Consider the following 25,813-nt stretch of genomic DNA (forward strand, 5'->3'; position numbering starts at 1 on the left):
CTTCATTTGTGGAAAGCCATTTCCTCTCACGCAGACACAGAACACACATGCTAGTGTGCAGTCAGCTGTTATTTGTTTGTTGTGTTCAAGCGCAGCTTCAAAGCAGCTGATCCCTGCTAGTTCTTTGACGTTGGGTTCATGTGTCCTGGCCTTAACTTAATACTAGTAATCGCATTACTTTTTAACGCGTTACTTTTTAGTAGGGTTGTCCCAAGCCAATCTCAAGGATTGGAATAAAAAAAAAAAAAAATTTTTTTTTTTTTAACTGATAGGTATTGGCTCTCCTAAACCCGAATTTTTGATGAAAATTTTTGGTATGGGTCTTTTGGTTCGGTACACATATGTAGTGAACAAATACAGCATTTATTCCCTCTGAAAATTCAAACAGTAAATTGCATTTTGACAGTCTTTGATGTGGCATGACAGATCATTGTATAAACGCCTCGGAGAGCCGCTTCTGGGAGGCTCCAAAAAACATCCTGTGCCGCAGCTGGTATAAACACAATCATTGACTAGAGTGGCCGCGATCAGCTCTGTGTGCCGCGTTGCAGCCACATTGCCCCGCAGACTTGTGCGCTGTAAATGGAGTCCGTTCAAACGCCAGAGTGGAGTTGGAGTGAACGCGATCATTCCTTCCTCTTTACTACTAGTTTTAAAGCGACATACTCATGAATGAACATCTCATGTCTCATGTAAGCACTCAATCAGTGTTTTAACCATAGAAAGATGTCAATAAAACAGCTTATAAACAAAATGTCAGGTCGCATTTCATTTACCTCAGGCAAGTCATCAGTGTCCACAGCTCGTAATTTCGCTAGAGAAATGAAATCTAGAGATGAGCATTTCGCTAAATATTAGACATATACTAATTATATATTTTTTATGTTTAAATGAATCGTTTATGAAACAGATCACTGTGTAATTGAATATATTTCAACAACATATAGAATGTTACAATTGAAGTTCATTTAAAAACTGCTTTATGTGCAGTTTACATGTTTGCATATATGTGACCCTGGACCACAAACCCAGTCTTAAGTCACTGGGGTATATTTGTAGCAATATTGACTGAACTGGCAGGGTGTTTTGTCATTGTCCTGATCCAATATGAAGTACTTTCTGATGAGTCTGGTGGCATTTTCTTGATTATTGGTAGCAAAGATGGTTTTGTACCCTTCCAAATTCATTCTGCTACTGTCATCATACATTAAGTCATCATTAAAATTGAGAGGGACTGTTCCAGAAGCAGCCGTGCATGCCTATGCAATGACACCACCTCCACAATGCTTGACAGATGAGGTTGTATGCTTAGGATAATTTGCAGTTCCTTTTTTCTCCACACTTTTGCTTTCCCATCATGTAGAGAAAGGTTAATCTTTGTCTCATCAGACCATAAACTCAGTTCCAAAACTCTACTGGCTCACCTTTATTGTTTTTTGCAAACTCTAATCTTGCCTTTCTATTTTTGGTGCTGGTCAGAGGTTTGCATCTTGCCGTGTAGCTTCAGTAATTCTGTGTGGATAGTAGATTGTCAGAGCATCACCCCAGCTTTCTGGAGGTTGTTGGCGATTTTACAGACATGTGTTTTAAGGTTCATTTTCACAGCTTTTATGATTTGCCTGCAGTGGTGGATGAAGTACACAAGTTGAGTACTTGAGAAAAAGTACAGATATGTATAATAAAATATTACTCCAGTAAAAGTAAAAGTGCTCCTCTTTCAATTTTACTTGAGTGAAAGTACAAAAGTACCCTATTTTTTATGTACTTAAAAAAAGTACTGATAGTTTTATTTCGCAATTTATATAGGCTACTTAATTGAATTTTATATTAGCACATTTTTTTTTATAATCCTACTGCTCAAAATACCTGGGATTTTCCCGAAAAAATTAATTTTTGTTGTTGATATGGACTGATGATGACGAGAGTGATGTAGTAATATTCAATGTGAAGCTTACACTGCAATGTACCTGAGAGAAAACAGATTTGACTATCAAATTAAGTAAGAAAAAAGTGTTTTAAAGCTTGTTTTGCATAACGTGACAGTTATATATGACACGAGAATAAGGCCTGAAGTTAGCAAGAACATTTTAAGGAAAATATAATTATATTTTCATAATGATATTTTCCTTTCAAATATTGTCTGTGTAAAAACACCCCTGGCCAAACGACCCCAGAGGGCATCACTTTCCACTTTGATAATTACTGTAGTTACCACGTTCTGAGCATGACATCCTTTCTTTTCCCCTCAGATGTAATCTGTCTTGGTGGTTGAATAAAAATATGTGGACATTATATCTAAAAATTCTCTCAACTTAGCACCAGCAAGCAGCTAAACAGTTGGCATCAGCTAACAATATTTACTTATTTTCAGTATGGTTATGAATAAATATTCATATCTGTCTACTCTAGCTGATCCAAACAATATAAAAATTTATACTGTTGCTAAACAATATAAAAACAGACGTCACGTAGGGCAACATGCGTAGCATTTTAATAAAATGGCTAACATTACATCAGCGAGGAATATGAACGTGCATGAGTTATTTTATTTAAGCTGTTTTTCGTTTTTGATGTGTCTGAATTCAAGCATTTCGGTGCGCTTAAACAGATCACCTTTTACAGCAGATGTAATTCACAATCAACGGACAGCTTTGACCTAAATATGATTTTCAGTTATAATAATTAGTAGTTAGTAACTTACTTTTCGCAGCATCAGTCGTGCGTGCCCAAGATCTCCCGGTTCTTATGAATTCAGTTGACTGGAGACTCGCTCTAAATGAATCTACATTAAATAAAAGATACAGCTTAAAACTACAGAAGTTATTGATTTTTTGTTCTTTGATTAACAGACATCATAACAGCTGGTTATTAGGATATTTTGGCTGCTGTTACTTTAAGAACTGCTGCCACTAAAGAAGCGGATCTGACACTGCTTTAAATAAGACTCTTAAATAATACTTACTTACTTCATGACTTCATGACTTAACTGATTACATAACTACATTTTACATTTTTACATGTAACATTTTTACAGTCAGCAAAGGACCTTGAGACGGGATTCGCACTCAGGTCGCTGCGAGCACAGTTGTGCCATGTCGGCGCACTAATCACAAGGCTATTGATGCCTTATGATACAGATATGATTTTCTGAAAGCAGACAGTTCCCCTTAGAGATATATTCATATAAATTCCTACCCTCTATTCATTATTTAGGAGTTTCTTCCAATATTTTGTGCATCACGAACAGTGAGATTGATCTGCCTGCTACAGTATTTTCTCCTTTTTATATCCGTCTTTAGTGTTTATGGCCCTTTTTAATGGCCTTTTACAGACTAAATTTAATAATAACGTAATATTTCCAGACAAATAACATTTTGGAACATTAATGCAGTGCAGTGAATGTACGAATTGCACTGGGCCCTAGGGCAGTCCATATCATCAAGCCCTGTATAAGGTGGTAAATATCCATACGATCTGCCTACTTTGTCATGGACTGATGACCCAACAGTTCTTCTGACATGACAGTGGTCCAGAAAACAATCATTGACACCCTCCACAAAAAGAGTAAGTCGCAGAAGGTCATTACTGAATGGGGTGGCTGTTTACAGAGTGCTGTATCAAACCATATTAAATGCAAAATTGACTAGAAGGAAGAAATTGGGTAGGCAAAGGTTCACAAGCAACAGGGATGACCACAAGCTTGAGAATACTGTCAAGTAAAGCCGATTCAAACACTTAAGAGAGCTTCACAAGGAGTAGAATGAAGCTGGAGTTAGCGCATCAAGAGTCACCACGCTCAGACGTCTTCAGGAAAAGGGCTACCAAACCACTTCTGAAACAGAAACCACGTCAGAAGCATCTTACCTGGGCTAAGGAGAAAATGAACTGGACTGTTGCTCAGTGGTCCAAAGTCCTATTTTCAGATAAAAGTAAATTTTGCATTTCATGTTGAAATCATGATCCCAAAGTCTGGAGGAAGACTGGAGAGGCACAGCATCCAAACTGCTTGAAGTCCAGTGTGAAGTCAGTGATGATTTGGGGTGCCGTGACGTCTGCTGGTGTTGGTCTACTGTGTTTTGTCAAGTTCAAAGTCAATCTACCAGGAGATTTTGGAGCACTTTATTCTTCCATCTGCTGATAAGCTTTATGGAGATGCTGATTTCCTTTTCCAGCAGGACTTTCACACCACCCCACAGTGGAAAAAACACTTCTAAGTGGTTTGCTGAGCATGATATTACTGTGCTTGATTGAAACCCATTGAGCATCTATGGCATATTTTCAAGAGAAAGATGAGAAACAGTTGATCCAACAATATACAGACAATCTGAAGGCTCAGTAGTGCCTCAGCAGTGCCACAGGCTGATCACTGCTGCTGTAATTTGTGCTAGGAGCAAGTCGTTTGCTGTAACGTGCTGCCGACCAAGTATTGAGTGCATAAATGAACTTAATTTAAAAAACTTGAAATATTCTTTTTTTTCCAGATCTGTTTTTTGATTGATCTTAAGTAAAAAAGTAAAAAATATTATAATATTTTGAGATACTGGATTTTTGACATCCATGAGCTGTAAGCTCTAATCATCAAAATAAAAAAATAAAAAAATAAAAAAAACTTTAGAAATATTTTACTTTACATGTAATGAATCTAGTATATATGAAAGTTTCCATTTTTAAAATAAGTTACAATAAAAAAAAATTACTTTTTCGTGATATTCTAATTTTTTGAGATGCACCTGTACATAGTGCTGCTTGAAAGTTTGTGAAGTCCTTAAAGTTGACAAAGAGAATCCGATCAAACGAACAAGACAAAAATATATACTTTGTGATTTAGTTATTGAGAAAAAATTATCCAGTGTTAAATATTTGTGAGGTACAAAAGTATGTGAATCTTAGCTTTCAGTATCTGTTGTGACCCCTTTTTAAAGCAGGAACTACAGGTAACATTTTTTGTAACTGCTGATCAATCCTGCACAATGACTTGTAGGAATTTTAGCCCATTCTTTAGTACAGAAACACTTGAACCCTGTGATGTTGGTGAGTTTCCTCCTATGAACTGCTTTGTTTCAGATCCTTCCACAATATTTTTATTGTATTAAGGTCCGGACTTTGACTCGGCTGTTCCAAAACATTACCTTTATTCATGTTTAACCATTTTTTTGGTAGAATGACTTGTGTGCTTGGGGTCGTTGTCTTGCTGCATGACCCACTTTGTCTTTAGATTTTAGTTCATAGACAGATGTCCTGACATTTTCCTTTAGAATTTGCTTGTATAATTCAGAATTTATTGTTCCATCAAGATGGCAAGTTGTCCTGGCCCAGATGCAGCAAAACAGGCCCACACCATGATAATACCACCATGTTTCACAGATGGGATAAGGTGGTTCTTATGCTGGAATGCAGTGTTTTTCTTTCTCCAAACATAACACTTTTTATTTAAACCAAAAATTATATTTTGGTCTCATCCATCAACAAAACATTTCTCCAATAGCCTTCTGACTTGTTCACATGACCTTTATCAAACTGCAGACAGTCAGAGAGTTGTGGCTTTCTCCTTGCAACCCTGCCATGCACACCATGGTTGTTCATTGTTCTCCTGAAGATGGAATCATGAACTTCAACATTCAGAAAGGCCTTTAGCTGCTTAGAAGTTATCCTGGGGTTCTTTGCAACCTTGGAAACTATTATACATCTTGCTTTGAAGTGATCTTTGTTGGTCAACCACTTCTGGGGAGGGTAACTGTGGTCTAGAATTTCCTCAATTTGTACACAATCAGTCTGACTGTGGATTTGTGAAGTCCAAACTCTTTATTTGTAACCTTTTCCAGCCTTATTATGAGCAACAACAACTCTTTTTCTGATGTCCTCAGAGATCTACTTTGTTTGTGCCATGATTCACTTACACAAACATGATCAGACTTTAATAGATCCCTGTTCTTTAAATAAAACAGGGCATAAACGGACACCTAATTGTCATCCTATTGACTGAAAACACTTCTGAACAGATAGACTCTAATTTCACCTTATGTGTGTGTGTGTATATATATATATATATATATATATATATATATATATATATATATATATATATTGAACCCTTTTTACCCTATTTATATATATATATACTGGTGGAGACTCAAACCTGCACATACACAGACTCATGGGGACTTGTGTGATGGTTGGGACCTAAAATGTCCCCATGGGTACAAAAGCTTATAAATCATACAGAATGAGTTTTTTTGAGAAAGTAAAAATGTAGAAGTAGGGCGATAGAAAATGTGGTTTGTACAGTATAAAAACCTTTGCGCCTATGGAGAGTCCCTAGAAGAATAGCTGACCAAACTGCGTGTGTGCGTGTGCAAACAATAAGGTACAAGAGGCCGTGTTGTATTGTGAATAAATCACATCTGAACGGTGTTGTTAGGCACGATGCAAAGTGGTTACCGCACAATAAAAAATATTAAAAGCAAAAATGTATGTATTGATATGTTACTTTTGAAGCAGGTTTAAGTGCTGTCCTTCTGCTAAAAAATAGTTCCTGGCAGTGACTGACAGTTCTTGGCTCAAATAAAAACAGAGAATAGGAATTATTCTCATCCGCTGTGTCATGTATTTTTTTAACACTATATATGATATACAAGTATTGGATCGGACATAGTATCAGCAGATACTCGATATTCAATGACTCAGATCGGATTGGGGCACGGAAAACCTAAATGGGACATTGCTACATTCTAGAATTAAACAAAAAATCCCGAGTAACTTTTTCAAAAGTAACACGCATTACTTTTTTCCATTTATTGTTTTGTTCCCATGTTGAGAGAAATCAGGACAGGAGTAAGGAGTGCGGATGCCATGTGCGCTGTTTGAGCATGATGGGTTTTGTAGTTTTAGAGAATGTGACATCTTTGTAGTTCTAGAATGTGTCATATTTAATACAGAGCCCATCTCACCATTCAAAGGTGAAAAGTGCATTAGTGTTATACCTCATACTATGGGTGAGAATTTGCATTTCTGATGTTGATGCTTACACTTTGATGTGAGAGGACCATACATCAGTAATCTGTTATTGCTTTATTCAGAAACGTTTATTATGAAAGGGCCTTTACACTTGCAAAAACAGAACTTGTAATGAAAAAAAGAAACAAACCCAGCATAATGCTATATTGGACTGAAAGAGAGAGCCACAACCAGGTGAAAATTCAAAAGTAACAATGCGTTCATGTCTTTTTTCCCAGGGACTTTTGTTCGGAAGTTTTGGATCTTTCCTGGTTTCTCTTTTTTTGTGTGTGTTTTCTCTTTCTTTTGGTTCCTTTAGATGTCCTAATTTGTTGATATGACTATTGGTGTATCTTGTTTAGTTCAGGTTTTACCTTTGTATTTGTAACCCTTTGTTTCCTTTGCAAGGTGTTTAGTGTTGTCTTTGTAAAATACGTCACATGTGGAATTACTTTTACCTTTTTGAATTTTTATTATTTGTATTTATAGGCTTTTTAATGTGATAGGACAGTAGAGAGGTGATAGGAAAGCTTTGGGTGGCGAGAGGGAAACCAGATTGACAAAGGATTACAAGACGGGAATCCAACTCTGGTTGCTCCAAGCGCAGTTGGGCGCTGCGTATGCGGCGACTCACAGCTACAGGTGTCCGCGTGTTTTGTTTGTTGTTTGTTTCCTTCTTTTAAAGATTTTTAATTGTTGGATGTGGAGATTTTTCCCATTGTCTTTATATAAAACTACGGAGGAGTAACATGGAGAAAATGGGAGTAATTGTTTTATTGACTTTGATTCACCTGAGTGTGTGTTTGTTCGAACCACCTTAAGACTCGACAAGAATTCAGTATTCCCGGGAGTTTCTCTTACAATGGTATAAGCCGAACTACGGGAAACAAATTGTGCAACGTGTGTATCCTGACCTGGGAAGTGTTTCACCTTTTAAGCTTTTAAGCAAAAACCCAATCGTACTGGACAACATGATTCAACAGTTAAAGTTCGGAAGAGAGGACGTAAAGGAGGCGTTCGTCAGAGACTAAAAAATCTAAGTCTCTCTAAAATTCCTCTTCCTACAATAATTTTGGCGAATGTGCAGTCCTTACGGAAAAAAAAACGGATGAGCTTCAAGCTATGGTAAAGTTCCAACATGACTTCAAGAACGTATGCTTGATGACGCTTACAGAGACTTGGCTCTCCGAAGGGGATTCAGATTCGGGCCTACGGTTGGAGGATTTTGGAGTACCTGTTCGCATGGACCGGGACGCGAGGGAAACCGGTAAAGCGCAAGGAGGAGGGGTATGTCTGTATATTAGAGAGAACTGGTGTAAATCAGTGTCTGTTAAGGAGAGAGTGTGCACCAAAGATATTGAGTTGCTGACTGTGGCATTAAGACCTCAGCATTTGCCTCGCGAATTTACCCAGCTGTTCGTTACGGTTGTTTACATTCATCCCCGAGCAAACGAGGACAATGCGGCAAAAGAGATCGAACGCGTGGTGCATGAATCGCAGTCTGTATCTCCTAATGCACCTTGTTTTATTCTTGGAGATTTTAATAACTACACGTTGAAGAAAGCATTGGGCCACTTCAGTCAGTATGTAACTTGCCGAACACATAACGAAAAAATTTTGGACAATTATGGGTCAATTAAAGGAGCCTACAAGTCACTTGCTAAACCATCTTTGGGAACCTCAGATCACAATATGGTATTACTTGTTCCCACATATAAAACTGTCTTGAAACGTGAAAAGGCACAGCTAGTTAAGATGAAAGACTGGTCTGAAGATGCAACGCTATGTTTAAAAGGGTGTATGGATTGTACGGACTGGTCCGTTTTTATGAACTCTGGTTTGGACTTTGATGAATTAACAGATGTAATTTGTAGTTATGTGATGTTTTGTGAGGATATGTTAATACCGGTGAAATCGTTTAGGAAATTTCCAAATAGTATACCGTGGGTTACAAAGTCACTCAAGATTCTTCTGTCAAAAAGAAGCAGGGCATTTAAAGAAGGAAATATAGCTGAATATTATAGGCTAAAACGAGAAATTAAGTGTGAAATCAGGAGGGCTAAAGTTGCCTATAAGGAAGATCTTGAGACAAAATTGAAAACGGGAAACTTAGGTTCTGCTTGAGATGGAATGCATTTAATAACAGGCCAGGATAGTAGGAAAAGTAATAATAGAATTAATCTGGATGGATTCAGTTCAGATGCCATTTTGTCACATGATTTTAATCATTTTTATTTAAGAATTGATACTAATGATTTTAATCAGGGAATTGAGGGGTTGAAAAATGTATGTAGAATAAATGGGGAGCATGATTGTGTCTTTTTTGATGTGAGAGATGTGATAACAGTTTTTAAAATGTGTAAAAGTAGGAAGGCGCCCGGACCTGATAACATAGGGGGAAGATTACTCAAAGAATGTGCTGAGCAGTTAGGTCCAATATTTTATGAAATTTTTGCTTTGTCACTTGTTCTGTGTACCTGTTCTGTGGAAGCAGTCTACTGTGATTCCTGTGCCGAAAAAGCATAATGCACAGATATTGGATGATTTTATACCTGTGGCGCTCACATCTATAGTCATGAAAAGTTTAGAAAAATTAGTAAAGAAAGCAATAGTGCAAAAGATAGAGAGTTCTCTAGACCCCCTTCAATTTGCATATAGGTCTAAGCGGGGGGTAGAGGATGCAGTAGTGACTCTCTTACACTTAGTATTTCAGCATTTGGATAAGCCGAAAACATTTGTTAAATTACTTTTTATTGATTTTTCATCCGCTTTCAATACCATTCAGCCACATATTTTGGTTGAGAAACTTATAAATGAATTTGGTGTGGATTTTAGTCTTGTAGGATGGATTTTAGATTTCCTTGTGCAGAGAGCACAGAGAGTTAAAGTAAATGATTGTTTTTCTCAGTGGTTGGTGTCATCTACTGGATCACCTCAAGGATGTGTCCTCTCTCCTCTATTATTTATCTTGTACACAAATGACTGTAAGAGTAGTTTTATTAACAGGCATATTATAAAATTTGCTGACGATTCTGTAATTGTTAGCTTATTGAGTGAGGAGGACTCTATGCATGATCCGGTGGTTGATGATTTTATCATTTGGTGTCAGAATGCTTTTTTAAAACTAAATGTGTCTAAAACTAAGGAGATGACTATTGACTTTAACTCTAAGAGGAAATCTATTCAGTATAAGCAAACATGTATAAATGGAGTGGGTATTGAGAGTGTCAAACACTACAAGTATTTGGGTACTGTCTTGGATAACAAGTTGTCTTTTTCTACAAATACTGAGGTTTTGTGTAAGAGGGGTCAGCAAAGATTGTACTGCTTGCGAAAACATTTAATGTGGACAAAACATTGATGTGCATGTTTTATAGATCCTATATTGAGTCACTGTTATCTTTCTCTCTGTTGTGCTGGTTTAATTCTCTAAATGTGAAAAACAAGAATTGTCTTGAGAGGATTGTAAACCAGGGAAGTAAAATTACAGAGAGAAAGCAGTTGTCTTTGGCCCACTTATATCATAGACAGGTTTTAGGTAAAGCCCAGAGTATTCTGTTAGATGATTTACACCATATGCATCATGAGTTTCATTTTCTCCCTTCTGGTATTCGGATAGAACCCCTATTAGTAAAACAAATAGGTTTAGACACTCTTTTATCCCTACAGCTGTAAAGTTTTTAAATTTGAGATGGGATTCTTTGGAAAGGAAACAAAGTGTGATTTTTGTGTTGTGTTTCTCATTGTTTTATGTAGAATGCTTGTCTGCTGCAAACAAATTGCCTTCGGGAAATAAATAAAGATGAACTGAGTTGTGCTATAGGACTATGTTGGCAGACAACAAGGCTATCTGTGTCACCCTTTTGGGTTTTTTGATTTTTCTTGGATTGCGTCTGTGTTTGTAAATTTTAAACATTAAACAAAAATAAAACATTTCCTTAGCTCTTCCCTGCTCACACATTACAGCATTACTTTCCATAAAATGTAACAAAGTCACATATATATATAGTTATTTGTTAGGAGGGAGTGCAGTACTGTAACACATTACTTTTTAAAGTAGCTTTCATCAACACAGATTATAATCTCCTAATTTTTCTGTTTCTATGTGCTGCTATGACATGAAGTGAACAGCTGTGAAACACTGAAGAAAACATGTAAGTACTGTAGCTAATACAGAATGAAAAAAATGCTTTCTTGTGCTACATTATTTCAAATATATGTAGTTTTTCATAGTCAAAATTTGTCTGATCTCATCTGATCAATTGGTTATAATCTCATTTCTCTGTTTCTGTGTGCTGCTGTGATTTGAAGTGGAGGATTTTGAAAAAGAATTGTGTAAGTATTAATACTGATGGAGCAAGAGAAAATGAGTTTACAGTAGAGTTTAAATATAGTTTTTATAGTTAAAGGAGACGTCCACTTCCAGAACAACAATTTACAGATAATTTACTCACCCCCATGTCATCCAAGATGTTCATGTCTTTCTGTCTTCAGTCGTAAAGAAATTATGGTTTTTGAGAAAAGCATTTCAGAATTTTTCTCCATATAATGGACTTTATTGGTGCCCCAATTTTAAACTTCCAAAATGTGGTTTAAATGCAGCTTCAAGGGGCTCTAAACGATCCCAGCCGAGGAAGAAGGGTCTTATCTAGCGAAACGATCATGCAAATTTTTTTCAAAAAATACAAATTTGTATCAATTTTAACCACAAAAGCTCATGTAGCACAGGATCTGGGATGTACGTTCACAAAGCTATGAATTAGTGATGGGTCATTCTTGAACGATTCGTTCATTTTGAACAAATCTTTAATGTGACTCGGGAAGAACGAGTCATCTCTAGGAGTGATTTGTTCAGTCGCGCATGCGCAACATCCTATTAGGTTCTGTACTGGAATTAGTTCACCTGTTTCGAGTCTTCGGGTTTTACGAGTCGTTCGTTCACCTTATGGGGCTGTCACGTGATGAACGAACGACCCAAAAACTTGTCATATAAGAGGTGAGGTGAGCTAATCATAGCCTAAAGACCCAGGTAAACAATGAATTAATCTTTTCTGTTTCTTATAGCATTATAGTTTTGTCTTGTTTGTAGTGTGATCAATCTTTGTGTAAGCAGTAGATGTGTTAGGGAAGTAACACATAACATTTTAATTATATATTTGCTAAAATAAACTAAATGACTCAAAAAAAGATTAGTTCATTTTGCTGAACGAGAGTCAAAGGTCAGCGTCGATGATCCGAACTTCCCATCACTACTACGAATCACGTCTAAGTTCATCGTGTGTACTCCGGCTCAAAAAGGTAGAGTATGGCAAAAAACTCCATCTAATTTTCTCCTACAACTTCAGAATCATCCAACATCGTTGTACCTTTTTGTTTGTAAACAGCGTTTGACTTACTTGCACTTTCTTAGTCTTTGTGCGTTTGCTTTGTAAACACTGGATCTGTAGTTCCGCGTGACCTTTCGACCTGATTCAGTAGTACGTAGTGTCGTGAATGCGCAACCTAGAGCCTGTGCTACACAAGCTTTTGTGCTTAAAAAGTATACAAATTTGTATTTTTCAGGAAAAAAAAAAAATGACTGATCATTTCGCTAGCTAAGACCCTTTTTCCTCTGCTGTGATCGTTTAGAGCCCTTTAAAGCTGCATTTAAACTACATTTTGGAAGTTCACCAATGAAGTCCATTATATGAAGAAAAATCCTGAAATGTTTTCCTCAAAACCCATAACTTCTTTACGACTGAAGACAGAAAGACATGAACATCTTTGACAAGGGGGTGAGTAAATTATTTGTGAATGGTTGTTCTGGAAGTGTACTTCTCTTTTAATATTTAGCCATTGATTGAGACATCACTGAACTGATGTTAAAACATGAAAATTAACATTAACCAATAAATGCTGTGGAAAGTATTGTTTATTATGAATTCACATTAATGATGACTAATATTTACAATTACAACATTACTGTAATTGTTACAGATCAGTAATAAAGTCATGCAGATGATGAAGTGATTATCAGAAGCACATAAAGAATCAGTATTTTCTTATTGTGTCTGTCATGTTCAACTGATCATTCAATTATAATCTCCTCGTTTCTGTTTCTATGTGCTGCTGTGACATGAAGCCGAGATCTCTGAAAAACTCAAGGAATTGTGTAAGTGTTACAGCTGATATAACAAGAGAAAAAAAAAGAGCTTTACTGTGGTACAGTAGAATTTAAATATATAATGTATTTTTCCGTAGTCATTATAAATAGATTTATCTTAAGCAAGCTTGTGTTTGATTTTACTGCAATAATTAATGTCTGATTTTCCCAGTATTGAGCTGCTTGAGCTGCATTACATTGTCTCAGTCCTGCTGTCCTTTGCTCTGTTATTTTGGACTATGTGATTCACAACTGTATTTGAATTTGTGTGATTAAGTGACACTGAACTGAGGTAATGTTAAAACAAATATAAATTAACATTACATCTGTCTATGGATACAACTCACCAACTACAAGTCTATTTTACTTGCTAGACTTGAAATATGTAAGTGTAATTAAAAACAGTTAGTATTACAATTTAGAGGCATAGGGGAATCTTTGGAAGTGGGGCTGAACAATAATGAGGGGTGAAAACTCTATAGTTACTAAAATGTAAAATATTTTCATCTGGTTAAAATTAAATTACAATAGTCCAAGACGACTTTAAATTATATGTTCCCTCAAGTAGATTGTACATTATGAGAAGCTGATTGTTTGTTGCTTTAATGTCAACTTAACAATCATGTTGTACGTTTTCATCGATTATTTTCAAATTCAATCCAATCTCTATCTCTATATAATAGAGAAAACAACATTTATATCTGGTGCATCAAATGTAGTATATGCCTTTCTCACTAGAATTTAATCACAGTTTACTGGTCAGTGATTTATTTCAGACATTTTTATTTGCTTGGCTGTGAATTTGGTTGCATACGTGAGTCATTTACTTGCATTGAAGAAGGATGCATTACTTGATAAATGATGTGCTACTGTTCATTCACATTAATGATTATTAGTAACTAATGCCCACACATACAACATTGCTGTAATTGTTACAGATCATTAATAAATTATGATGATCAGAGTTGTAAAAAGTACTCAAAAATTATACTCAAGTGAGTACAGATACTCAGTAAATATTTTACTCAAAAGTGTCTGGCTAAAGTGAAAGTAAACAAACAAACAAAAGAAGTACAACTTCAAACTGTACTCAAGTATTAAATGAGTACATTGTCATTGGTGGGGGGGGGTGTTGTTTTATCTTATTAAACCATCTTCTCAATGCAAAGTGAAATTGCCTAAAAATAAATGATATAAATTGTAATGTCAGATAGACATATAAAAGATTAAAGGAGAACAAAAACAAATCACAATGGCACAGATCACACAATCACACATCTATCTAGTGCAATAACAGCAAACAAAATGCAGCACAGTGGAACAAAAAAATCCATCTTATACACCTTAGCACAATCCCATATGTATCATCCCGTACAGTATTTCTGTATATAATACAATTGTGCGGCATGTCCAAAGATGTTTCAAAAAAATTACACAAAGAGAAGACAACATTAAGCCATATAACCCCCATTGACATCTTCTTACGCAGAACAATGTGCGTAACGCATGTGTTTGATGCATGAAAACAAATCTCATTAGCGTGCATGTTTGTGCTTACATGTACCATATGTAAGATAAAATAAAAATGCATCAATGTAATTAATACTTTTAGTTGAAATAAATTGTAAGGAGTAAAAAGTAGTTTTTTTCTTCAGAAACAAAATCAAGTAAAAGTGCAAGTAGTCAAGTGTAATTAAACTGTATTTGAAAAAAGTACAAATACCCCAAAATAATACTTAAGTACAGAAATCAATTACTTAAGTATTTTACACCCCTGCATATGATGAAGTGATTATTAGAATTACACAGTATCTTCTCAGTGTTTTTGTCATGTTCATCTAATCATGTATTTATAATATCCTCATTTCTCTTTTTCTATGTCTTGCTGTGACAGTTGAAAACAACATCTCTAAACAAATACGTAAGTATAATATATGTAACAGTCAAGCAATATGAAGAACACAGGGGCATATTTGGCAGTCACATATTGATTTTTGGGAGCAAATTTTGATTTGTAAAAACGATTCAGTATTTTGCACGGTATCTTTGTTCATTTACTTATAATCTCATTTCTGTTTTTATGTGCTGTTGTGACATGAAGAGAAGATCTGTAGAAAACTGCAGCGGAGTAAGTATTACAGCTGATACTCAAATATCAAAACATCACATATTTTACATCACTGAACTAATGTTAAAAATATAAAATAACATTAAGCAATAAATGCTGTGAAAAGTATTGTTCATTGATAATTCAGAATGATGGATTGAACTATGCTCACAAACAACAATACTGTAACTGTTACAGCTCATTTATAAAAAAAAAAAATCAGATGAGGCAGTGATGTGAAGGAGAATCACACAGTATCTTCTCAGTGTTTCTGTCATGGTTGTTACCAGGAGTGATTGACGAGAGGCGAGCGGATCCATATGCAAGCTTTATTTAATCAAACAAGACAGACACAAGGTCGAACAGGCAGGGTCGAGACAGGAGCAGACAGGAGTGTCACAGGCAGTCAAAGAGAAAGATCCAATAAACAAGCGCGATAATCCACAAGGCAGGCAGCTAGACAGACGTAAACGAGAAAACCAGGCGGGAGATCAAAAAACCAGGAACTAGGAACTTGGAACAGGAGCTAGGAATACACTAGGAATACAACAATACAATCACAACAATCCGTAACATAAACTGGGGAAGTCCGGGCTTTATAGGAAGCCTGATTGGTCACGGGGGCTGACGCAATCAGTGCGGTGTAGGATGGGAGACGCAGTCCGAAGTGCGACGCAACAGTCAGAGCGAAACGGAAAGGCGAGAGCAACATCCGGCGGCGAGCAGTCCGCAGAACACCGACCAGACTCGTGACAATGGTCATATGTTCATTTACTTAAAATCTCGTTTCTCTTTCTATGTGCTGCTATAACAGATAGAGGCAAGAAACCTGAACACTTTAAGTATTACAACTAATACAAAAATGTAAAAAGTTTTATTTTGCAACAATAGAGTTAATATAGGCAAGGCAAGTTTATTTATTTAGCACATTTCATACACAATAGTAATTCACAGTACTGTACATAAAAGGAATTAAATTATGAATTAATTATGAATTAATTAAAATAGTTAAGAATAAAAATTAGTATACATAAAATACAGTGCAATCAGTTTAGATGTAACAGTGTTCATTCGGTAAATGCACAACTAAACAGTTTTGAGTCTGGATTTAAATGTGGCTAATGTTTTATCAAATCTGATCTCTTCTGGAAGCTGATTCCCACTATGAGCGGCATACTAGCTAAAAGCAGATTCCCCTTGTTTTGTGTGAACTTATGGTATTTCTAACTGACTTGATCCTAGTGATCTGAGTGGTCTGTTGGGTTTATATTCAGTGAACATATCTGCACTGTATTTAGGTCCTAGGCCACTGAGTGATTAATAAAGGAGTAAAATTACTTTAAAATCAATCCTAAAAATAACTGGAAGCCAGTAAGTATATAAGTACAAATAATTTGTTACTGTGCTTAAATACAGTTTTTGTATATTTATAGTATAAATATTTTGTTGACTTATATCAGTACATTTTAAAGAGAAAATTAATACTTTTACTCTGATTTTAATTATGTGTGTGACTGCAAACAACAACAAAAACACCTGTAAGAAAAGATGTGTGGATCATTGATAGTGTCGCCTTACATAGACAAACCTTTGAGTCATACCATAAATTCTCTGTAGCTGCTCCAACTGGCAGAGGACCAATCACAGTTTGTTTTGTTTAAAGAGCATAGCAACACACATGCTTCATTCAAGATCAGCATTAAAGTGAAAGCAAATAATGGTGGGCAAAAAAACCTGAAGAAATTAATTGGTGAAGTCTGTAAGGTTTCACAGTTCACAGCAGTGATAGAAATTAATCTTTTCCAATAAGTTTAAACTGATTTTTACCTTTTATGGGCATTTTAACCTTTATAAAGCCTTTTTTGTGTGTGTGGGCTGGTACCAAACAAATTAAATCAGTATCAACAAAATAGGATTTTCATTTTAGGGGGCTCAGCCCCCAGTGAGGGTATAATAATAAAAAATAAATAAATAAATAATAATAAAAAATGTTTGACTAATAGGTGTGTTATACTAAACTTATTGCAGTATTTCACTGTATTGCGTAGATAGGTATAACATTTGAATAGTGAATAATCCAAATACAGGCCTTCATGATCTGTTTACTGTACAAATACAAAATTTTACTGTTTGTATTTCTAGTACAACCCTCTTTCCTTTACTCAAATATGCAAACCTCAAACAGCCTCATGCACTGTAATATGTATTATATTGAAAGTTACGTTTTCAAATGAAAATGGAAACATGATCGTTTTATAAAGTATGTGTTTATATGCTTCATTTTCGTTGGAAGAAACAGCTGTAAAACGCAGCAAAAACGTATTCCACAGTAGATAGGGAATTGATTGCTCCCCCCATGATATTTTAACAAAAAACTGCACAGATGCAGGTATTATAACAATCTATTGATAAACAAACCTTGCCCTTTGTTTCCCTCTCTGCGCTGCTGCGGTCTGCGAATGACACGCTGAAAGACGGGGAGGAGCCGAAAAGTCTGCTGCCTTTTCATATGAAATTAAAAGAGTACTGAGGCGATCACAAATTCATGTACAGTTTATGAAGCTAATCACAAAAAATGGCCTAGCGACGCACATGGTGGCATTTAGATGTATTTACACATTGTTTGAAGCAGCTCAGAGGGACATGGCATGCTTTAACCTGCTGTTACAAATACTTAAATAATGTTTTGATATTTTAAACATAAAACATGGAAAAATGAAAAGATTTCCTCAAATGTGAAATTAAAACCACCAGTAGATGGGAGCAAGTTACTGTTAAGTGAGTCATTGAGATTGAACGGAATAGTTTAAAGCAGTGGTTCTCAATTCCAGTCCTCGCATTCTACCACTCTGCATATTTTGCATGTCACTCTTAATCAACACACCTGATTCAGATAACCAGCTCTTTAGAAGTGAGGTCTGTGCATGAACTGTGTTCCATTTGACATGTTTCCTACAGTGATGCACGTGGGGGGTGAAGGCCTGCCTGTGAGGTCCAATCCAACAGAGGAGCTACTATAGTTTAGCCCTTTAAAAGGTACAGTCCCATATATGGGATTTAGAACGTTCGGTGACGTCACGCAACTGCCAAATTCAAACTGCGTTTTCGCGCAATGGCTGACGCTGAACCAGAGAGATGTGTGCTGCTCTTGTCATATAATAACATAATATAATCATGTAATCGTGTTTGATTCATGTCAGATACACATAGTGTAAGTAACAATATAATTCACTCCATTCCTTTTCCAGTTCACAGTAGTGTTGCTTTCGTCAATGAAAATTGACTAAATATCGTCGTCAACCATCCTTTATCACGTGACGAAAACGAGAAGAGCAACGTAAATGCTGGTCGTGTGACGATGACTATAATTAAATGTATAATGCAATATTGTTGACGAATAAAAACGAGACTAAATGTGGTTTACGAAATAAAAACTATGCTAAAATGTCTCTTCATTTTCGTTGACCAGTATTTCTGAAGTGAGCTGCATCAGGTTACACTGCGCAGATGCAGGCGACGTCACTTTCTCAAGCCCCACTCGTGGTCCGGGGGGGGATTATAGGCCTGAAATTACAATTATTAAGACTATTAGACAGTTATATGCCGTTATCAGCACATGTTGAAGTAGATTCGTGTCTGAGAGAATATGCGCCGTATTGCAGCGTTAGAAAAATGGCCGTTATTTTTTATTTTCACTTTCTGTATAGTTAATTGTAAAGTTAAAACTGAAGTTAAGACATTCATCGGCATAACTATTGCGTAAAGTTTGATATCCATCGGCTCGCCTTCATGGTTTAAAACAGAAATACTTACAATATTGCGACGTAACCGCAAACCCCCATGCATATGCATCTTAAACGCAGGGAGAGGTGAAAGGGGAATCAACTCGGTATGTCGCTATGCAGGGCTCAACACTAAGGATTTTTTTTCTGCTGGCCCGGTCGGGCCGGTGGTTCAAATTTTTACTTGCCCGGTCAAAATTTTCACTGGCCCTGTGACAAAAAAAAAAAACAAAAAACAATAGTTGCTGTTATCATTGCTTTTGCCCATGCATTTATCATTGCCCATGTTATCTTTTATTTTAATAAATAAGCGTATATGACATCAATATTTTACATACTATATTGATTGGGTTAAATAGAATTGCATTACTAAAAAGAGACTGTTTCAGCCAAATGTTCAAATGTCATCAGTTTTCGTTGACTAAAACTAGACGAAAATAGTCATGGATAATTATGACTAAAATAAGACTAAAATGATCAGACTTTTAGTTGACTAAAACTTGACTAGACTAAAAAGAGTATGAACGTGACTAAAACTAATAATAAAATTTAAATGACAGCTTCATACAAAGACTAGACTAAAACTACAACACTAAAAAACAACACTAGTTCACAGCGTGTATTTCACTTGCGTGTATTTTGGGAGAAACTGGTGAATTTACGTGCTGTAAATCCGACTGACAGGACTCTCTGAACAGCAGTGAGAACAAACATGGTGGCACCCATCTACCGTTATAGATCACGATCCAGATCATTTATAAAGGTTTTAAAACGGCAAAATACACTCACTTACATGTATTCGTGAATCAGAATATTAGATAGTTGAAGACATGGTAAGCAACTGTGTGAATATTTTAAATAAAAAAAGGAGAAACTAAATAAAAGCGGTGTGTCACGTGACAATCATGACGCCTTCTAAAAACGTTCTAAAATAATGGTCAGCCTAAAAAAAGCTCACTCTAGGGGGTCAGAGAGAATATTTTAAACTCACCAGTGAAAGGGTTAAGATTGCTCAAGAAGTTAATGCTGGTTCTGATGGAAAGGTGTCAGAATACACAGTGCATTGCAGTTTGTTGTGTATGGGGCTACATATGCATACCAGCGAAAGTGCCAACAGTGGACACATGAGCATCAGAACTAGACCACAGAGCAATGGAAGAAGGTGACCTGGTCTGATGAATCACATTTTCTTTTACATCACGTGGATGGCCGGGTGCGTGTGCATCACTTACCTGGGATCACATGGCACCAGGATTGACTATGGGAAGATGGCAAGCCGGTGAAACAGAGTGATGCTTTGGGCAATGTTCTGCTGGGAAATGTTCTGCCATCCATGTGGATGTTACTTTGACACAACCCACCTACCTAAGCATTGTTCCCTACAATGTGCACCCTTTCATGGAAATGGTATTTCCTGGTGGCTGTGGCCTCTATCAGCAGGATAATGCACCCTACCACAAAGCAAAAATGGTTCTTGTTTGAGGAGCACAACAATGAGTTTAAGGCATTGACTTGGCCTCCAAATTCCCAAGTGCCTGGTTGCATGAAAGCCCTTAAGCTAAGAAATTCCTTAGTTACAAGGTTAAGGGTACTCTTGGTGAAACTGGGGTTGCAAGAAAAGGGTCAACTTAAGGAACCTTAAGGCTGTCATTAAGTGTTCCCCTTAATTAAGGGGCGAAGGGCCCTATTGTTCTTCTAAGGATTATTATAAGGGGCCAAGCACAGTCTCAACATTAACCATAGCAAATTTGGACTCTGTGTCTCAAACTCTCTACTGCCACCACTTGTCCAAAGTTTCAATCATTTTATGCTAATAACTTTTGAACCGTAAGGCTAGAAGGAATTTTTTTCCCTTTGATTCCTTGGCTCATGCCGAGTCAAATGGACAACAAATTGTAAAAACCGTAAAGTTTCATTTTTTCGCTATAGTTTGTAAAACCTACTTTTTTGAACTCATAGACGGTTTTTTCTGATTTTCACCAAAATTGGCTCAGATCTTCAGACCATGAAGTTGTTACAACAACTTCTATTCCCATGGCGAAACATCGAAATTTGACAGGCCGCTACGGACACGCCTTTCAACAAAAACTCAAGATCTTCACAATTTATCATGGCAAAGGCCTTTAGATTAGACTGACCAAATATAATGTTGATTTCATGAAATCTTTAGGAGGAGTTTCTCACAGCGTAAAACATGTCACTTCCTGTTGCTAACAGGTGGCGCTATGACTATAACTGAATATGAGCATGCGCCTGTGTTCAGGACTCTAATCAAACGTGAAGTTTGGGGCAGATCAGACATTGTATGGCTGAGTTATAACAACTTCCTTTTTTCATGGCGAAACCTCAAAATATGCTAATAGGTAGCCAGTGCAGAGACTGTAAAATTTGGGTAATAAGATCATATTTTCTTGACCTGGTAAGGACTCTAGCAGCTGCATTTTGGACATGTTTTGTAGCTTGACAATGTTTCTAAGATGGAAGAATGCTGTTTTTGTAACACAAGAAATATGATTTTCAAAAGACAAGTTGCTGTTTAATATAACACCCAGACTTTTGACTGTAGTGGAAGTAACAGTACATCCGTCTAGTTGTAAATGGCAAGCCAAGAGATTCTGTGTACTGTTTTTTGGTCCAAGTAATATCTCTGTCTTATCTGCATTTAATAGCAGAAAATTATTTGTCATCCAATCTTTTACATTTTTAACACACTCTGTTAACTTCGATAATTCAGAAGTTTCATCTGGTCATGTTGAGATATATCGTTCTGATATAATATATATCAGCATAACAATGGAAACTAATCCCGTATTTTCTAATAATATTACCAAGGGACAGAATGTATATTGAAAATAGCAGAGGACCTAGGACAGATCCATGTGGCACTCCATACTTTACTGGTGATAATTGAAATGACTCCCCATTTAAATAAACAAATTGGTAGCGATCAGACAGGTAGGATCTAAACCATTTTAAAGCCTGCCCTTGGATACCTGCATAATTTTGTAGTCGATCTATTAGTATGTCATGATCTATAGTGTCAAACGCAGCACTAAGATCAAGTTAAACGAGCAATGAGATGCAGCCTTGGTCTGACGCAAGAAGCAAGTCATTAGTGATTTTAACAAATGCAGTTTCTGTGCTGTGTGAAATTCTTCATACATATCATTTTTGGGCAAGAAGGAGCACAGTTGAGCAGATACAACTTTAATAATATTAATAGTTAATAATATTGAGAAGCAGTTGTTCTGCTACAGGTAACAATTTTTTCAGTAATTTAGTGAATACAGGATCTAATAGGCATGTTGTTGGTTTTGACGCAGTAATACATTTATTTAGCTCTTCCTGTCCTATAGTTGTAAAGCACTGCAGTTTTTCTTTGGGTGTGGCAAAGGAAGCTGACTTATTAGACTGTAGAATCTACATTTGTTATTGTATTTCTGATGTTATCTAGTTTATCAGTGAAGAAATTTATCAAGTCATTACTATTAAACTGTAAGGGAATATTTAGATCAGGTGGTGTCTGGTTATTTGTTAATCTAGCCACTGTGCTGAATAAGAACCTTGGATTGTTCTGGGGTTTTTTTATGAGTTTGCGGATATGCTCACCCCTGGCAGCTTTTAGAGCCTGTCTATATCTGGACATACAGTTTTTCCACGCAATTCTAAAAAAATTCCAAGTTTTTCTCCATTTGCGCTCAAGAGTTTCTTTCTTAAGAGAATGGGTAATATTGTTGTACCATGGCGCAGTACGTTTTTCTCTAACTCTTTTCAATTTGATGGGGGCAACAACTTCTAATGTATTAGAGAAGATAGTGCCCATGTTGATAGTCTTTTTTATCTAGATCCTGTGTATTAAGGGGTACACAGAGCAGTTGAGATAAATCAGGCAGGTTATTTGTGAATCTGTCTTTGGTGGCTGGAACAACAGTTCTGCCAAGATGATAACGCGGAGCCATATAGTTAATATCAGTGATACGCAGCATGCACGATACAAGGAAATGGTCAGAAACATCATCACTTTGAGGTACTATATCTATATCAGTAAGATCAAATTCCATGCGATAAAAACGATGAGTGGGCCCGGTGACATTTTGCTTGACTCCAAAAGAGTTTATTAGGTCAGTAATCGCAAGACCTAACGCATCATTTGTATTATCAACGTGAATGTTAAAATCCCCGACAATTAGTGCTTTATCAAAATTAACCAATAGTTCTAAAAGGAAATCTGTAAATTCTTTTAAGAAATCTAAGGATTTTGGAGGTCTATACACAGTAGCTAGAGTGAGAGATAGGAGAGGTTTTTTTTGTTTGTTTGTTTTTTGTTTTTTTGCATATCTGGCAGAGTAACATTAAGCAAAAATATTTCAAATGAATTAAACCTGTATCCTGTTTTCTGAGTAATATTGAGAATATCACTATATATTGTTGCGACACCACCACCACGACCACTCTGACCAGGCTCATGCTTATAACAGTAATATTAGCTTAGTGGAGTAGACTCATTTAGACCAATATAATAATTTGGTTTTAGCCAGGTTTTCAGTCAAGCAGAGTACATCACAACTATTATCTGTGATCATTTCATTTACAATAAGTGCTTTGGGTGCGAGTGATCTAATGTTTAGGAGCCCAAGCTTTAAAATTGTTTTTGTTCATTTATTTAGCAGGTTTAATCTCAATCCGATTTTTTTCTAGATCCTGCATTAAATTTATGCTTTGACCTCACTATGCAAGGAACAGACACAGTCTTTATAGTTGGACAGCGCAAGTACTATCATTTAAGCGTTCAGAACAAAAGCAATCATAGCAATCATTTGAGAATTGGCTTACTAGTCATATGGAGCGTAGTGTCCTGGGCCCTCATTTATTAACAGTGCATAGAAAAGATAATATATTTTGTCCTATGAATGAAATTTAGAATGTGTGTAAGTACAAAAAAATCTGTACTTATCAAACGTGCGCACGTGGTTCTTACACACACCAGTAAGTAATCATTGTTGATAAATCCCACGTTCTTAAGCACCATGCTTGTTCATGATCATGGTCATTTGCATTCATAAACGCCTCCAATGAACCATATATGGTAACAGCACCTCCCTTTATAAATCACATGAAAGTATACATCCTCACCGAAGTCATGGCAAAGAAAATGGTACTGACTGAGAAGCCATTTTGTGCTCTTACTAAACAGATAAGCGCTGTCTTTTAAAATGTATCCTCTGTGCAGCACGAGTTGCCGAATCCTCCAGCAAAACAAGATCACCGATGACACTATAGCTACATTTCAAATGACTTCATAGCTGCACTGCTAATAAATAAATAAAGGCTTATCTTATTTAGCATTTTGTCTTGTTTCTAGTCAAAATATTTTATTAATTTTTTGTTTTTATTTAAAAGTGCATGATTGAGGGGGGAGGGGGAGGTAAATACTAAGTAACTTGAGCCTTTTTTTGCAGTGTGTCTTTTGTTTTTTAATAGTTCATATGAATTTTTTAATTGAGAATTTGCAATTAAAGGACACAGGAAACACACAGCGGCACTTTCTTTTTGTAGTATTGCCATTCTGCCAGTAGACTAGATTAGATTAGACCGAGAAACTTTTCGCATGTCTGGCTGTTTTGGTGCTCAGTGCTTTGTGGTGCCAACTGTAGAAGATTTTCATTAATCTTGAATCAATATAAAACATAGAATTATGCCTATACATAAGAGGATATTATTCTACTATTTTCATCTGACTATGTGTATTAACTCTGTGCAGTGAGCTTACAGCAAAGATAACTATTTAAAGCTTGAAAAACACTCATGTATGGAACAAACCTGTTCAGGAGCTAAAAATACATGACAGCTATTGATCAACCTTCAGGAATTCATATATGGTATAAAATACCTTGTCCAAAAATACAACAGTGCATATATAGAATGCTTCAGGATGTATATATGTGTGCTTGAGACGAAACTCTGGAGTGGTGTTCGAACATTACTCGGCCTTTTGTTAACTTGTTAATAAAGGTCTATCTGACTTCAAAACCTATTCAGAGTTATTCATTTTGAGCAAGGAAAATTCTACAACATGACCAGACGGCAACAGTTCAAAGAGGAAGTGGGAAGTGGGCTGTCCAGAATGATTTTACCAGCCCTTTTGCTCACTCTGGATAAGTGCAGTTCTTGGAGAGTGGGGAGGGTTGTGCCAGTGATTCGCTCAATCCGGGCTATCCTCTGTAGTCTTCTAAGGTCAGTTTTGGTAGCTGAGCTGAACCAGGCAGTTATTGAAGTGCAGAGGACTTATTCAGTGATGGCTGAATAGAACTCTATCAGCAACTCCTGTGGTAGGTTGGACTTCCTCAGCTGGTGAAGGAAGTACAGCCTCTGCTGGGTTTTCTTGACAATGGAGTGTCCAACTTTAGGTCCTGGGAGATAGTGGTGCCCAGTAATCTGAATGACTTCACTGTTGTTACAGTGCTGTCCATGATGGTGAGTGGGAGGAGTGCAGGGAGGTTTCTCCTGAAGTCCACGATCATCCCTACTGCTTTGAGCGTGTTGAGCTCCAGGTTGTTAAGACTGCACTAGACATGTCACAGTCCTGGATAAGGCTGATGACTGTAGTGTCATCTGCAAACTTCAGGAGCTTGACAGAGGGGTCAATAGAGGTGCAGTCATTGATGTACAGAAAGAAGGGCAGTGGCAAGAGAATGCAACCCTGGGGGGCGCCAGTGCTGATGGTGCAGCTGTTGGATGTGAATTTACCCATTCTCACTAGCTGTTGCCTATCTGTCAGAAAGCTGGTGA

General features: G+C 36.6%; 1 protein-coding gene across 3 annotated transcripts in view; it reads left to right on the forward strand.

The window, feature by feature from the left end:
* Nucleotides 1-25,813, forward strand: part of LOC127154102 (uncharacterized) — a 105,490-nt gene that overhangs the window by 49,806 nt on the left and 29,871 nt on the right. For 2 of the 3 annotated variants that reach the window (XM_051095504.1, XM_051095505.1), the window contains exons 13-17: nucleotides 11,118-11,147; nucleotides 11,305-11,328; nucleotides 13,115-13,144; nucleotides 15,030-15,056; nucleotides 15,237-15,263. In XM_051095504.1, coding sequence (XP_050951461.1) covers nucleotides 11,118-11,147; nucleotides 11,305-11,328; nucleotides 13,115-13,144; nucleotides 15,030-15,056; nucleotides 15,237-15,263 — 138 coding nt within the window. Of the gene's footprint in view, nucleotides 1-11,117; nucleotides 11,148-11,304; nucleotides 11,329-13,114; nucleotides 13,145-15,029; nucleotides 15,057-15,236; nucleotides 15,264-18,200; nucleotides 18,298-25,813 lie in introns of those variants that run through there. The other variant, XM_051095506.1, reaches the window with a different exon arrangement.

Source organism: Labeo rohita, chromosome 22 (assembly GCF_022985175.1).
Source record: "Labeo rohita strain BAU-BD-2019 chromosome 22, IGBB_LRoh.1.0, whole genome shotgun sequence".
NCBI lineage: Eukaryota > Metazoa > Chordata > Actinopteri > Cypriniformes > Cyprinidae > Labeo > Labeo rohita.